This window comes from Leucoraja erinacea, chromosome 16, assembly GCF_028641065.1.
Source record: "Leucoraja erinacea ecotype New England chromosome 16, Leri_hhj_1, whole genome shotgun sequence".
NCBI lineage: Eukaryota > Metazoa > Chordata > Chondrichthyes > Rajiformes > Rajidae > Leucoraja > Leucoraja erinaceus.
Genome location: NC_073392.1, coordinates 44,791,654 through 44,807,882, shown reverse-complemented (window position 1 = coordinate 44,807,882; position 16,229 = coordinate 44,791,654). Strand labels below are relative to the sequence as shown.

At 46.0% G+C, this 16,229-nt stretch overlaps 1 protein-coding gene across 5 annotated transcripts in view; it reads left to right on the top strand.

The window, feature by feature from the left end:
• LOC129704895 (inter-alpha-trypsin inhibitor heavy chain H3-like) overlaps positions 1-16,229 on the top strand; it is a 120,428-nt gene that overhangs the window by 13,070 nt on the left and 91,129 nt on the right. For all 5 annotated transcript variants that reach the window (XM_055648304.1, XM_055648303.1, XM_055648301.1 and 2 more), the window contains exons 6-11: positions 8,490-8,652; positions 8,761-8,871; positions 12,947-13,075; positions 13,157-13,273; positions 14,810-14,978; positions 15,824-15,949. In XM_055648304.1, the coding sequence (XP_055504279.1) occupies positions 8,490-8,652; positions 8,761-8,871; positions 12,947-13,075; positions 13,157-13,273; positions 14,810-14,978; positions 15,824-15,949 (815 nt within the window). The remainder of the gene's footprint in view (positions 1-8,489; positions 8,653-8,760; positions 8,872-12,946; positions 13,076-13,156; positions 13,274-14,809; positions 14,979-15,823; positions 15,950-16,229) is intronic.

Genomic DNA, 16,229 nt, shown 5'->3' with positions numbered 1-16,229 from the left:
ACTGAGGGAGTCATGAACGGAGATCGCTAGGGCCTTGACAGACATCTTTGCATCTACTTTAATTACTGGCAAAGTCCCAGAGGACAGAAGAATAGTGAATATTGTTCCTCTGTGCCGTCACAGGTGGATAGGATGGTCAAAAAGGTTTTTGGTACATTGGCCTTCATCATTCAGAGTATTGAGCATAGAAGTTGGGAGGTCATGTTACAGTTACAGTATATAAGACGTTGGTGAGGCCACATTTAGAGTATTGTGTTCATTTTTAATCTGTGTAATAGGAAATACATTGTCAAGATGGAAAGGGTGCAGAGATTTATGAGGATGTTGGAGAGGGCCAGAACTGGACCTAGGGTTGAGATTTTTGATTGGAGAAAGGCTAACTTTGATGCGATGCGAGATGATTTAAAAGGAGTGAACTGGGACATTTTGTTTTATGGGAAAGATGTAGAAGAGAAATGGAGGACATTTAAAGGGGAAATTTTAAGAGTACAGAATCTTTATGTTCCTGTTCGGTTGAAAGGAAACAGTAAAAATTGGAAAGAGCCCTGGTTTTCAAGGGAAATTGGACATCTTGTTCGGAAAAAGAGGGAGATCTACAATAATTATAGGCAGCATGAAGTAAATGAGGTGCTTGAGGAGTATAAGGAATGTAAAAAGAATCTTAAGAAAGAAATTAGAAAAGCTAAAAGAAGATATGAGGTTGCTTTGGCAAGTAAGGCGAAAGTAAATCCAAAGGGTTTCTACAGCTATATTAATAGCAAAAGGATAACGAGGGATAAAATTGGTCCATTGGAGAGACAGAGTGGACAGCTATCTGCAGAGCCAAAAGAGATGGGGGAGATATTGAACAATTTTTTTTCTTCGGTATTCACCAAGGAGAAGGATATTGAATTATGTGAGGTAAGGGAAACTAGTAGAGTAGCTATGGATACTATGAGGTTCAAAGTAAAAGAAGTACTGACACTTTTGAAAAATATAAAAGTGGATAAGTCTCCAGGTCTGACAGGATATTCCCTAGGACATTGAGGGAAGTTAGTGTAGAAATAGCCGGGGCTCTGACAGAAATATTTCAAATGTCATTAGAAACGGGAATAGTCCCCGAGGATTGGCGTACTGCGCATGTTGTTCCATTGTTTAAAAAGGGTTCTAAGAGTAAACCTAGCAATTATAGACCTGTTAGTTTGACTTCAGTGGTGGGCAAATTAATGGAAAAGATACTTAGAGATAATATATATAAGCATCTAGATAAACAGGGTCTGATTAGGAACAGTCAACATGGATTTGTGCCTGGAAGGTCATGTTTGACTAATCTTCTTGAATTTTTTGAAGAGGTTACTAGGGAAATTGACGAGGTTAAAGCAGTGGATGTTGTCTATATGGACTTTAGTAAGGCCTTTGACAAGGTTCCTCATGGAAGGTTGGTTAAGAAGGTTCAACTGTTGGGTATAAATGCAGGAATAGCAAGATGGATTCAACAGTGGCTGAATGGGAGAAGCCAGAGGGTAATGGTGGATGGCTGTTTATCGGGTTGGAGGCAGGTGACTAGTGGGGTGCCTCAGGGATCTGTGTTGGGTCCTTTGTTGTTTGTCATGTACATCAATGATCTGGATGAAGGTGTGGTAAATTGGATTAGTAAGTATGCAGATGATACCAAGATAGGGGTTGTTGTGGATAATGAAGAGGATTTCCAAAGTCTACAGAGTGATTTAGGCCATTTGGAAAAATGGGCTGAAAGATGGCAGATGGAGTTTAATGCTGATAAATGTGAGGTGCTACACCTTGGCAGGACAAATCAAAATAGGACGTACATGGTAAATGGTAGGGAATTGAAGAATACAGTTGAACAGAGGGATCTGGGTATAACCGTGCATAGTTCCTTGAAGGTGGAATCTCATATAGATAGGGTGGTAAAGAAAGCTTTTGGTATGCTAGCCTTTATAAATCAGAGCATTGAGTATAGAAGCTGGGATGTAATGTTAAAATTGTACAAGGCATTGGTGAGACCAAATCTGGAGTATGGTGTACAATTTTGGTCGCCCAATTATAGGAAGGATGTCAACAAAATAGAGAGAGTACAGAGGAGATTTACTAGAATGTTGCCTGGGTTTCAACAACTAAGTTACAGAGATAGGTTGAATAAGTTAGGTCTTTATTCTCTGGAGCGCAGAAGGTTAAGGGGGGACTTGATAGAGGTCTTTAAAATGATGAGAGGGATAGACAGAGTTGATGTGGACAAGCTTTTCCCTTTGAGAATAGGGAAGATTCAAACAAGAGAACATGACTTCAGAATTAAGGGACAGAAGTTTAGGGGTAATATGAGGGGGAACTTCTTTACGCAGAGAGTGGTAGCGGTGTGGAATGAGCTTCCAGTGGAAGTGGTGGAGGCAGGTTCATTGGTATCATTTAAAAATAAATTGGATAGGCATATGGATGAGAAGGGAATGGAGGGTTATGGTATGAGTGCAGGCAGGTGGGACTAAGGGGAAAAAAATTTGTTCGGCACGGACTTGTAGGGCCGAGATGGCCTGTTTCCATGCTGTTATTGTTATATGGTTATATGGTGTTATATGTTGCCAGGACTCAAGGGCCTGAGCAATAAGGTGAGGTTGAGCGGGCTTTATGCCTTGGAGAGCAGGAGGATTGTGGATGATCTTATAGATGTGTACAAATTCATGAGAGGAATAGATCAAGTAAATACAGATTACCCAGGGTAGGGGAGTCAAGCACCTGTATGTGTAGTACCAGTACTGTAGGTTTAAGGTGGGGAGAAAGCTAGGCAGCTGAGAGCTAGCTTTTTTACACAAAGGGTGGTGGGTGCGTGGAACGAGCTGCTGGAGGAGGTAGTTGAGGCAGGTACTATCGCAACATTTAAGAAGCATTTGGACGCTTACATTGATAGGATGAGAAAGTACAGGCAGGTGGGACCAGTGTGGATGAGCCATGTTGGGCAGCACGGGCAGGTTGGATCGAAGGGCACATTTCCACTCTACTGTGTGACTATGGCTCCATTTAAGAAGTCAATAGGGACAAACCAGGAAATTGCAGGCTAGTGAACGCTACATCAGTGCTAGAGAAATCAATGAAGAAAATCCTTTGAAATCTGGGAACACATAGACTCATTTATGATAGTCAGCGTGGCTTAATGCTGGAGAGGTCATGTCACACCAATTTGATTGAGTTATTTGGGGAGATGATGAAGATACTGTAGATACATAAATACATTGGCAATAGGTGCAGGAGTAGGCCATTCGGCCCTTCGAACCAGCACTGCAATTCAATGTGATCATGGCTGATCATCCACAATCAGTACCCCATTCCTGCCTTCTCCCCATACCCTTTGATTCCGCTAGCCCTAAGAGTTCTATCTAACTCTCTTTTGAATGCATCCAGTGAATCAGCCTCCACTGCCATCTGAGGCAGAGATTTCCACAAATTCATAACTGTGTGAAAAGGTTCTACCTCATCTCAGTTCTAAAAGGCCTACCCCTTATTCTTAAGCTGTGGCCCCTGGTTTTGGACTCCCCCAACATCAGGAACATGATTCCTGCATCTAGCGTGTCCAATCCCTTAATCTTATATATTACTAAAACTCTGTTCTTGACCGGTTTTGGCGATCTGTGCTGCGGTTTCCGAGAGAACGCCGCCACCTACAGCCGTCATTTTTGGCCACCTCGCTCAGAGCCCCCCTCCGCCGCACGTGTGCCGAGGATTTTTCCCGTCGATGAAAATTGACAGAGATATTAATGTTTTTACAACATTCCCCATTCTCTCTGCTGTCCCTGCTGGAGGGAGGGGGAGGGACTATAAAACCAGGAAGTGATGTGCCTCAATCAGTCTCTGCAAGTGGTGTGCCTCAATCAGAGCTTTGAATGACACTGACAAATGTCTACAGCACTGTTAGTACCCTTAATTTGGTTTGAAAATGAAAATATGGTTAGAGGTAAAAAAGCACTGCCTGCAAATGGTTGTTTGGGTTTGGATTGAAGTAAAAAGGCACTCTCTCTCTCCCCCCCCCCTCTCCTCTCCCCCCCCCCTCCCCTCCCCCCCCTCCCCCTCTCCCTCACCCCACTCCTCTCACCCCGCTCCTCTCCTCCCCTCATCCCCCTCCCCCTTTCCTCTCCTCTCCCTCCCCTCCCCCCTCTCCCCCCCTCTCCTCTCCCCCCTCTCCTCTCTCCTCTCCCCTCTCCACCCCTCTCCTCCCCCCCCCTCTCCCCCTCTCCTCCTCCCCCCTCCCTCCATCTCCTCCCCCCTGTCCCTCTCCTAAACCCCCCTCCCCCTCCACACAACCCTACCCCCTCCCGCCCCCTCTCTCACCCCCCCTCCCTCACTCCCCTCTCAGCCTCCCTCCTCCCCCCTCCCCTCCATCCCCCTCCCCCACCGTCCCTCCCCTCTCCCCCCCCCTCCCCTCCACACACCCCTACCCCTCTCCCCTCGCCCTCCCCTCATCTCACCCCCCCCTCATCTCACCCCCCTCCCTCCCCCCCTCTTAGCCTCTCCACCCCTCTCTCCCCCTCTCTCCCCCTCTCTCCTCCCCCCTCCTCCCCCCTCCTCCCCTTCCTCTCTCCCTCCCTCTCTTTTCTTCCCCCTCCCCCCCCCCCTCCCTCCCCCTCTCATCTCACTCCCCTCTCAGCACTCCCTCTCTCCCCCCCTCTCTCCCTCTCTCCTCCCCCCCTCTCTCTCTCCTCCCCCCCCCTTCCTCTCCTCTCTCTCCCCCCTCCCTCTCCCCCCTCTCTCTCTCCTCTCCTCCCCCCCTCCTCTCTCTCTCTCTCTCTCTCTCCTCCCCCCCCTCCTCTCATCTATTAGCGTGAGTGCGGGAGGGGTAGTTAGTGTGTGATGCAGCATGCCGCCTCCCCCCCCCACCCCCCCACAACCGCACGTTGGGGGAACAGACCCAACGGGTCTGCACTTGGTCTAGTAATTTTATATGTCTCTGTCTATATGTCTATATTTTATATGTCTATATGAAGACATGACTTCAGAATTAAGGGACAGAAGTTTAGGGGTAATATGAGGGGGAACTTCTTTACTCATAGAGTGGTAGCGGTGTGGAATGAGCTTCCAGTGGAAGTGGTGGAGGCAGGTTCATTGGTATCATTTAAAAATAAATTGGATAGGCATATGGATGAGAAGGGAATGGAGGGTTATGGTATGAGTGCAGGCAGGTGGGACTAAGGGAATAAAAGTTGTTCGGCACGGACTTGTAGGGCCGAGATGGCCTGTTTCCGTGCTGTAATTGTTATATGGTTATATGGTTATATGGTTATATATAAGACTGCCTCTCATCCTAAATTCCAGTGAATACATGGAAACAGAAAATAGGTGCAGGAGTAGGCCATTTGGCCCTTCGAGACTGCACTACCATTCAATATGATCATGGCTGATCATCCAACTCTGTATCCCGCACCTGCCTTCTCTCCATACCCCCTGATCCCTTTAGCCACAAGGGCCACATCTAACTCACTCTTAAATATAGCCAATGAACTGGCCTCAACTACCTTCTGTGGCAGAGAATTCCAGAGATTCACCACTCTCTGTGTGAAAAATGTTTTTCTCATCTCAGTCCTAAAATATTTCCCCTTTATCCTTAAACTGCGACCCCTTGTTCTGGACTTCCCCAACATCGGGAACAATCTTCCTGCATCTAGCCTGTCCAACCCCTTAAGAATTTTGTAAGTATCTATAAGATCCCCCCTCAATCTTCTAAATTCTAGCGTATACAAGCCTAGTCTATCCAATCTTTCTTCATATGAAAGTCCTGACATCCCAGGAATCAGTCTGGTGAACCTTCTCTGTACTCCCTCTATGGCAAGAATGTATTTCCTCAAATTAGGAGACCAAAACTGTACGCAATACTCCAGGTGTGGTCTCACCAAGACCCTGTACAACTGCAGTAGAACCTCCCTGCTCCTATACTCAAATCCTTTTGCTATGAATGCTAACATCATTCGCTTTCTTCACTGCCTGCTGCACCTGCATGCCTACCTTCAATAACTGGTGTACCATGACACCCAGGTCACGTTGCATCTCCCCTTTTCCTAATCGGCCACCATTCAGATAATACAATTAATACAATAATATGATAATACAAGCCAGTCGCTCCATTCTTTCATCATATGACAGTCCCGCCATCCCGGGAATTAACCTCGTGAACCTACGCTGCACTCCCTCAAAAGCAAAAATGTCCTTCCTCAAATTAGGAGACCAAAACTGCACACAATAGTCCAGGTGTGGTCTCACCAGGGCCCTGTACAACTGCAGAAGGACCTCTTTGCTCCTATACTCAACTCCACTCGTTATGAAGGCCAACATGCCATTAACCTTCTTCATTGCCTGTTGTACCTGTATGCTTACTTTCAGTGACTGATGTACTAGGCCACCCAGGTCCCGTTGCACTTCCCCTCCTAACCTGACACCATTCAGATAATATTCTGCCTTCCCGTTCTTGCCTCCAAAGTGAATAACCTCACATTTATCCACATAAACTGCATCTGCCATCCATCTGTCCACTCGCCCAACCTGTCCAAGTCACCCTGCATCCTCATAGCTTCCTCCTCACAGTTCACACTGCCACCCAGCTTTGTGTCATCTGCAAATTTGCTAATGTTACTTTTAATTCCTTCATCTAAATCATTAATGTATTTTGTAATTAGTTGGGGTCCCAGCACCGAGCCTTGCAGTACCCCACTTGTCACTGCCTGCCATTCTGAAAGTGACCCGTTAATCCCTACTCTTTCTTTCCTGTCTGCCAACCAATTTTCTATCCATGTCAATACCCTACCCCCAATAGCATGTGCTCTAATTTTGCCCACTAATCTCCTGTGGGACCTTATCAAAGGCTTTCTGAAAGTCCAGGTAAACTACATCCACTGGCTCTCCTTTGTCCATTTTACTTGTTACATCCTCAAAAAATTCCAAAAGATTTGTCAAGCATGATTTCCCCTTCATAAATCCATGCCGGCTTAGACTGATCCTGTTACTGCTATCCAAATGTGTTGCTATTACATCTTTGATAATCGACTCCAGCATCTTCCCAACCACCGATGTCAGACGAACTGGCCAATAGTTCCCTGCTTTCTCTCTCCCTCCTTTCTTGAAAAGTGGGATAATATTACCTACCTCTCCAATCCACAGGAACTGATCCAGAATCTATAGAACAATGGAAAATGATCACCAATGCGTTCATGATTTCTAGAGCCACCTCCTTGAGTACCCTGGGATGCCGACCATCAGGCCCAGGGGATTTATCAGCCTTCAGTCCCATCAGTCTGCCCAACACCATTTCCTGCCTAATGTGAATTTCCTTCAGTTTCTCTGTCACTATAGTTCCCTAGTACATCTGGGAGATTGTTTGTGGCTTCCTTAGTGATGTTTGATAATAGTAGAACAGTGGATGTTATACACATGAGCCATAGTAAAGCCTTCAACAAGTTCCCTTGAGACGGGCTGATCAAGAAAATTAAATGCACCTTGGGATGCATGGAAACTTGGTAGTGGATTCAAATTGGCTTGGCCATGGAAGACAGAGGGTAGAGGTGGATGGCTGCTACTCTGGCAGGAGATCTGCAACTAGTGGTGTTCTGCAAGGTTCTGCTGGGACCTGCTATTTGTGATATGTATAAATGACGGAAGAAAATGTATGTGGACTGATTAGTATGGTAACAGCAGAGATGTGGAGTTGTGAATGGTGATGAACATTGTTGGAGGATTCAGCAGTCTTGGAGTAATAGTATCTTTAACTTTTTTTAGTTAGCCACTGATTATGGGCCTTCGATTTAGAATTTCCTTTTCTTGGTGGAAAGTATTCTGGAAGATCCCTTAAAATGGTTTGCTTCCACCACCTCAACTTTAGTAATATGTTATAAATTGCCCTATAATTATCTCATCCTGTTTTTCTTTCAGTTCATTTGAGTTGAAGATGACTTGATCCCAGTTTGGGTTCTCAGGTGACTAATGAGTTCAATGTTGGAACCGTCAACTTTTCCACCAATGGGCAGGAGATGGGTGACTGGGGAAGCGGGCAGATAGTTTGTGAAGCTGGGTCCAGCGTTTAAGCCAGGGATTCAATGTGCATGGCCTCAAGGTTCTTCATGCCATCCAGAACTCTTGTCTGCTTGACAACCTCCTCATGTGGCGGCATGATGGCGCAGCGGTGGAGTTGTGGCACACAGCACCAGAGACCCAGGTTCAATCATGACTACGGGTGCTGTCTGTACAGGATTTGTATGTTCTCTCCATGTGTTTTCCCCGGGTGTTCCGTCTTCACGTGTTCTTATACTCCTGTACCTCTAACCTGTTGGGAGGGGGTAGTAGAGGGAGTGACACTAGACCTTGGTTATACCAGTGGTGTTGCCAAGGCAGTGTGAAGTGTACATGGTCAATGGAAGGAAGGTTGGTTTGCATGATGGTCTGGGCTATGTCACAACTTTCTGCAATTTCTTGCCATGTTGGATGGACTATTTACTGCCTGCTTTTCATTTTAATTCACAAAGGCGATCGGGAAGAAAAATGGAAAAGTTTGATGTGTCCGTAAATATTGCACCAACCAAAAAAGTCACATTTGAACTAACGTATGAAGAATTATTAAAACGGCACTTGGGCAAATATGAAATGAGCATCCGAGTGAACCCCAAGCAGCTGGTCAATCACTTCCAGGTATCACACTAGAGGCACCAATGCTACTGGTTCATAGATTTGGCTCTTTGTGGATTTTCTCAGTTTATGATGAATGAGTTTCACTACATTTGGAATTCTTGTTTCCAGATTGATGTACATATTTTTGAACAACAAGGAATTTCCTTTCTGGATGTTGATGCAAAGTTCCCAAAGGATCAGTTGGCTTCAATTGTGAGGAAGAGTCTGAATGGAACGAAGGTATGAAATTTGAGTTTAGTTTAGATTAGAGATACAGCGTGGAAACAGGCCCTTCGGCTCACCGTGTCCACACCAACCAATGATCCCCACACACTAATGCAATCCTACACACACGAGGGACAATTATTATCTCAACGGGGTTAGGTTAGGTAAGGGGGAGGTGCAGAGAGACCTGGGTTTCCTTGTACACCGGTCACTGAAAGTTGGCGTGCAGGTACAACAGGCAGTGAAGAAAGCTAATGGAATGTTGGCCTTCAAAACAAGAGGATTTCAGTATAGGGGTAAAGAGGTTCTTCTGCAGTTGCATAGAGCTCTGGTGAGACCACATCTGGAGTATTGTGTACAGTTCTGGTCTCCTAATTTGAGAAAGGACATCCTTGTGATTGAGGCAGTGCAGCGTAGGTTCCCGAGATTGATCCCTGGTGTAAAGGAAACTAGACGTTGTCCATAGTCCTTTAGCTAGATCTTTATTTAAACACTAATAACACACGTTCCAGTACTAACCACATCTGGTCTACACACGTACTGGAACCTAACAGGGAGGGAACATGCAGAGACTACAGTTATACTATAGAATGTGGGAGGGTCAATATGCTAATGAGGTAGTTACATATATGGTTGCATGCATAACCATCTACATCCCTTCCCGTAAGATAAACAGCAGCAGCAGGCAATTATACAGACCTGCACATAATAACAATAATAGTCAGAGAACATCTTAAACTAAGCATAATCACCATACCGATCAGGGGCCCGCACAACTCTGCCCGAGCGGGTCCGTACACCACCCTCACTCCCCTCTCCCAAAGGCAAAGGCAGCGAAGATCGGGGGGACGGAATAGGCAGCAATGCAGGCCGGGGACTAGAGACCGGCGAGGCCAAAACCGAACTAGGAGGGGAGGACGAGGAAGGAGAACTGACAGGAGAGGACCTTGGGGAAAGAACAGGAGAGCCGAGATCAGGTTTCACAGGAGAAGGTTGGGTAGGCGCTGGAATGACAGCAGGGGCACATGGGATATCCCGAGGAGGAGGAACAGGTATGGGAGTGGACGATGACGGGAAAGAGACCGGTGGAGGAGGCTCACGGACAGCACGCAAATGCTGGCGACTGCGACGATGTACAGTGCCCTCGTAATCCACCAAATAGGAGCGAGGGGAGTCAGCCAGCCCTACAACAGTGGCAAGCTTGGAAAAACCGGTAGGAGTCTGCATGCGAACCACCTGGCCCGCGGAGAGGGAAGGTAGAGGACGACAAGACTTGTCATGAGACCGACGCTGGATCTCATGGCGATGAGAGATGCGGCGGTGGACCGCCTCAGGGGAACGAACCACAGGAGTCAGGGATTGTTGAGAAATGGGCATAGGAGGACGGAGGACGCGAGACATGAGCCGTTGTGCAGGAGAACCCAAAACCCCATCGCGAGAAACATTACGTAAATTCAAAAGTCCTTGGTAGAAATCACAATTAGACAAGCGAGACTGTTCCAACAAAGTCTTAGCACTGCGCACAGCACGTTCTGCCAGCCCGTTGCTCTGAGGGAATTCCGGGCTGCTTGTGTAATGGGCAAAGTTCCACTTGGTCGCAAAGGCAGCAAACTCAGCACTAGTGAACTGCCGGCCGTTGTCAGTTTGTAGCTTCACTGGAGATCCAAACGTGGCAAAGTGACGGCGCAGCTTACTGATGACCATCTCCGAGGTGATGGTGGGAAGAAGGTCCACATCAAACCAAGATGAATATGAGTCAACGAGTACCAGATAGTTCTTCCCACGCCACTCAAAGATATTGGCGGCCAGCGAAGACCAGGGCATTTCAGGTGCCGGCTGTTGTAGCAGGGGCTGTCGTTGATGGTGAGGGGCCGTGGAGTTGCATGCAGCACACGCAGCAACCCGAGTCTTGATGTACTTGGCCATAGCAGGCCAATAGTATTGCCCCTGGGCATGGGCAACGGTGGCCTCGGCACCCGGGTGCCCAGAGTGGGCAGCAGTATAGTAGGCATCATACAACGAGGCAGGAATAACCACTTTGTGGCCCTTAATAATGATTCCATCACAAAGTACAAGCTCGTCCCGAACAAGGAAAAACGGCCTCACGGCAGCAGGCAGGGAGTGTGGCTTGCAGGGCCAACCACGCAGAATAACAGCCGACAGCTGTTGCAAATCAGAGTCAGCAGCGGTGTGCTCGATCAGTGTCTGCAACTGCTTCGAGGGGACAAAATTCACGTTGAGGACATGCAGATCAGACTGTTCATATGGATGCTGTACACAGGAGGACAAAGGCGCCCGCGACAGGGCATCAGCAATATGCATTTCCGTGCCCTTCTTGTACACTATGTCAAACTCAAAGCGTTGCAGCTGCAACATCATCCGCTGCAATCGGGCCGGGGCAGCATGAATGGGCTTATTGAGTATGGTAACCAACGGCTGGTGGTCCGTTTCAACTGTGAACCGCACACCGTAAAGAAAATCTCTAAACTTCGAACAGGCAAACACCACAGCCAGGACCTCCTTCTCGATTTGAGCATACCTCTGCTCCGTGTCGGTCATTGTGCGAGAAGCAAACGAGACAGGCAGCAGAGAATCACCTTCGCAGAGCTGCATGCAGGCAGCACCGAGGCCAAAACGGGAAGCATTACAGGTCACGACAATTGGCAACTTGAGGTCAAAGAATCGCAGTACAGGAGTGTCAATCAGCTGCTTTTTTAAAGCGTCAAAAGACAGTTGGTGTTGTGGGCTCCATGACCAGGCAACGTCCTTCTTGGTCAGAAGGCGCAGCGGCGCACTTAGTTCACTGAGGCGCGGGACGAACTTGCCCAAATAATTCACCATCCCGAGAAACCTTTGCAGACCTGCAACATCGACCGGTGCAGGAAACTCTGAAATAGCAGTGGTCTTGGCAGGGTCGGGCTTCAGACCCCGAGAGGTGAAAATGTGTCCGACGTAGGAAACCTCAGACAGACGGAACCGGCACTTGGAGGGATTCAGCTTGAGGTTTATCTGACGAGCACGGTCAAGGACCCGGCGGAGATTACGGTCATGCTCCTCGACATCCCGGCCGTACACAAGGATGTCATCTACAATGATGGCACATGGGAGCCCGGCAAACAACTGCTCCATGGAGCGCTGGAAGACTTCGCTGGTTTTTCCAAACTTGCTACTGTTGTAGGGCTGGCTGACTCCCCTCGCTCCTATTTGGTGGATTACGAGGGCACTGTATATCGTCGCAGTCACCAGCATTTGCGTGCTGTCCGTGAGCCTCCTCCACCGGTCTCTTTCCCGTCATCGTCCACTCCCATAACCATCTACACCTGGGATGGCAGGAATGTCATATGAGGAAAGATTGAAAAGACTAGGCTTGTATTCACTGGAGTTTAGAAGGATGAGGGGATCTCTAATAGAAACATATAACATTATAAAAGAACTGGACAAGCTAGATGCAGGATAAAATGTTCCCAATGTTGGGCGAGTCCAGAACCAGGGGCCACAGTCTTAGAATAAAGGGGAGGTCATTTAAGACTGAGGTGAGAAAATACTTTTTCACCCAGAGAGTTGTGAATTTATGGAATTCCCTGCCACAGAGGGCAGTGGAGGCCAAGTCACTGGATGGATTTAAGAGAGAGTTAGATAGAGCTCTAGGGGATAGTGGAGTCAAGGGATATGGGGAGAAGGCAGGCACGGGTTATTGATCGGGGACGATCAGCCATGATCACAATGAATGGCGGTGCTGGCTCGAAGGGCCGAATGGCCTCCTCCTGCACCTATTTTCTATGTTTATAATTCACAATTTTTACCAAAGCCAATTAACCTACAAACCTGTATGCTTTTGGATTGTGGGAGGAAACCGAAGAAAACCCACGCGGTCACAGGGAGAAGGTACAAACTCCGTCCAGACAGCACCCGTAGTCAGTATGGAACCTGGGTCTCTGGTGCAGTAAGGCAGCAACTCTACCACTGTGCCGACATAATGCTCTGCCACCGTACTGCCCCATTGTTGAACAATTTACTGTATTATTGTAAAGACTAAGCTTTACTGAAACAACGTGCAGAAAAATTAACACGGATTCACTCTTTTGCTCAGGGGCATGTTTCCTTCAAACCATCTCTGAGACTACAGCGCAAGTGCCGTGATTGTCTTGAGACAGTTCTGGATGGAGAATTCAATATATATTATGATGTCCATAGAGATCTGTCTGCAGGCTCTATTCAGGTATCTGAAAAACACTTTTAAAGTGAAAACCTCTGAAGACCCTGTTGATTTAATCTGATGATGCTTTCTTAATTGTTTCAGATTGTAAACGGGTATTTTGTGCATCATTTTGCACCTGCCAACTTAACCAAGATTCCCAAAAACGTTATATTTGTGATAGACCACAGCGGATCCATGTCAGGCACTAAAATGCGACAGGTAAGGAAACCTGTTTGGGTTTATAAGACCATAAGTGATAGGAGCAGAATTAGGCCAGTCGACGCATAAAGTCTACTCCGCCGTTCAATCGTGACTGATCTATCTCTCCCTCCTGAACCCATTCTCCCACCTTCTCCCCATAACCCCTGACACCTGTACTAATTAAGCATCTATCTATCTCTACCTTAAACTGACCCATTATTTCACGCAACCACTACTATCAGATGGAAGAAAATACTGCCATTCCCAGTAAGCACTTGACTTTATGGGTGGGCTGGACTCTGTCTTGTACAAGGTCAAAATGGTGCCTCACCACATCCACAATCTAGTCCTTTCATTATTTGGTGGGTTTCAATAAGATCCCCCTTCACCTGCTAAACTTCAGTAAATGCAAACCCAGAGCCATCAAACGTTCCTAAGTTAATTAATCATCCCTGGGATCATTGTCATAAACCTTCCCCGAACCCTCTCCAAGGCCTACACATCCTTCCTCTAATATGGGGCTCAAAACTGGTCACAATATACCAAATGTGGCCCGACCAGCATCTTATAAAGCCTCAGCATTACATCCTTGCCCTTTATATTCTAATCCTCTTGAAATAAATGCTAACATTGCATTTGGCTCACTTTCTTCCTATGACATTCCTAAGGACCATTCCTTCCACTCAGAGCTATGGGAGTAAGTCTTCGCCTGAGCAGTGGAATTCCCCAACAGTTATAACATAGGCACAAGGATTTAGATCAAATGTCCACTTCTCAACAAAACTGAATCAGCAGTCCAGCATTTAATGGTAGTTCATGGGGTAAGGACAGCTAATGATATTCTAGATTGTAATATTCAAAAAGACAATGTGTTAAAGGTGGCCATTGCCATCAGCTATTCTCCCACCTGATAATCTATGAGACCCCAGAGTTTATTTCATAATTTCATGTTCATGAGTTCTGGGGGCAGAATTAGGCCGTTTGGCCCATTAAGTCAATTTCAATTTGAATTGACTTAAGCTCCATTAAGTCAACAGCCATTCAATCATGGCTGATCTATCTTTCCCTCTCAACCCCATTCTCCTGCCTTCACCCCATAACCCCTGACATCCATACTTATCAAGAAAAGGTAGTTGCTGCAAGGAAACAATGATGGTGCCATTATGGTGTACCTCCTCCCCGTCACGTTACTTCATTCCCACTCAGATCATTGAACAACAAATAAATTGAAGTCGCCCAAAATGTAGATTGCTTCCTTGTTAGAAACCATAGCATTTTGGAGCAAATTTCATCATTAATGCTTGAAGCCTGTACTAAATGTAAGTAACTGTTCCCTCAGCACATTTTTAAAACATACTCTGGTCTATTCTGGTCACCTTTACCAAATGCATACTCATTAATTGCTGTCTGCATGTCAAAGGGAGCTGCCATGGCAAGACAACATGCCAGGTAGAGGGTATCTAGAAAGAACATACGGAGGCTCAATGTTACTGTAATTGTTGCAATCAAAGCTTCTGAGGTTACAATTATAAACTGATATGTCATATTTTTCAGACAAATGAAGCCCTTTTAAAAATACTGGATGACATGGACGAAAAGGATCATTTTGCTATTATAATATTTGATGATGCTCATGAAACATGGAGGAATTCCCTGTTTCAAGCAAGCCGGAAAAATGTGGATGATGCCAAAACATTTGTGCGAACAATTATGTCCAGTGGAGGTAAAAAATAATGATTGCAAAATGAATGAGTTGAATGAATGAATTGCAAAATGTGTTAACAGGAAGAGGAAACATAGCAGGAAGTATAGCTACTATTCTTCAAAGTATCTCTCCCTTTCTCTCAATAAAAATGTATATTCTCTGCCAGGACTTGAACAGAATTGGCCCAATGATTTCTGAGCTCCTGTTTTGTTAACCTGTAATCCTGTCTGCACACAAAACCAAGGTTGAAAATTGGTCCCTTGGAATGGATCGTGTTGGGAAATTGTCTAAATTCTCCTTCAAGAGGTTGTATCGGTCCCTGTCACTGACTCCACCAGAACAGCTTTTCATTCACTGAGCACTAATGGGTCAGGACAAGCAGCTGTGATTACGTGGTGTCTTGTACCTTTGAAGTTTTCACATCTACAGCCTCATTTGCCAAACTTGGAATTGTGTCCCAAAAAGAATTCCTTGCTTGTTACGTGTAGGAAGGAACCCACAGATGCTGGTTTACACTGAAGATCGACACAAAATGCTGGAGTAATTCATCGGGTCAGGCGACATCTCTGGAGAAAAGGAATAGGTGATATTTTGGGTCAAGACCCATCCCTCTCTCTTGACTCAGCCTGAAGAAGGGTCTCGACCTGAAACTTCACCTATTCATTTTCTCCAGAAATGCTGCCTGACCGGTTGAGTTATTCAGTTTGTGTCTATCTGCTTTGATTGTTGGATTATTAACCAAAGTTTCCTTAGTGTAATTCAGCTGCCGGCCTCGAATTTGGTTGTGTGATGTGGAAACAGGTAACTTTATTCAACAGATTGTGATGTTTTAAAAGACAATGTGATATTTCTTTGTGTTATAGCAACAAATATAAATTCCCCTATGCTGAAAGCAGTGGAGCTTCTGAACAAGGCCCATCAAGAAAAGAAACTACCTGAAAGGAGTGTCTCCATGATTATTTTGTTAACTGATGGTGATCCAAATACTGGTTAGTAAAACGTCTAGCATCTACAGTATGCATAATAGATTTTTACTTCTGCCTTATATATGTGTCGGAAGGAATGCAGATGCTGGTTTAAACCAAAGATAGACACAAAAAGCTGGAGTAACTCAGCAGGTCAGCTGAGTTCTCTGGAGAAAAGAAATAGGTGATGTTTCGGGTCAAGACCCTTCTTCAGAACATCACCTATTCCTGTTCTCCAGAGATGCTGTCCGACCTGCTGAGTTGCTCCAGCTTTTTGTGTCTAACACCTGCCTAACATATATAT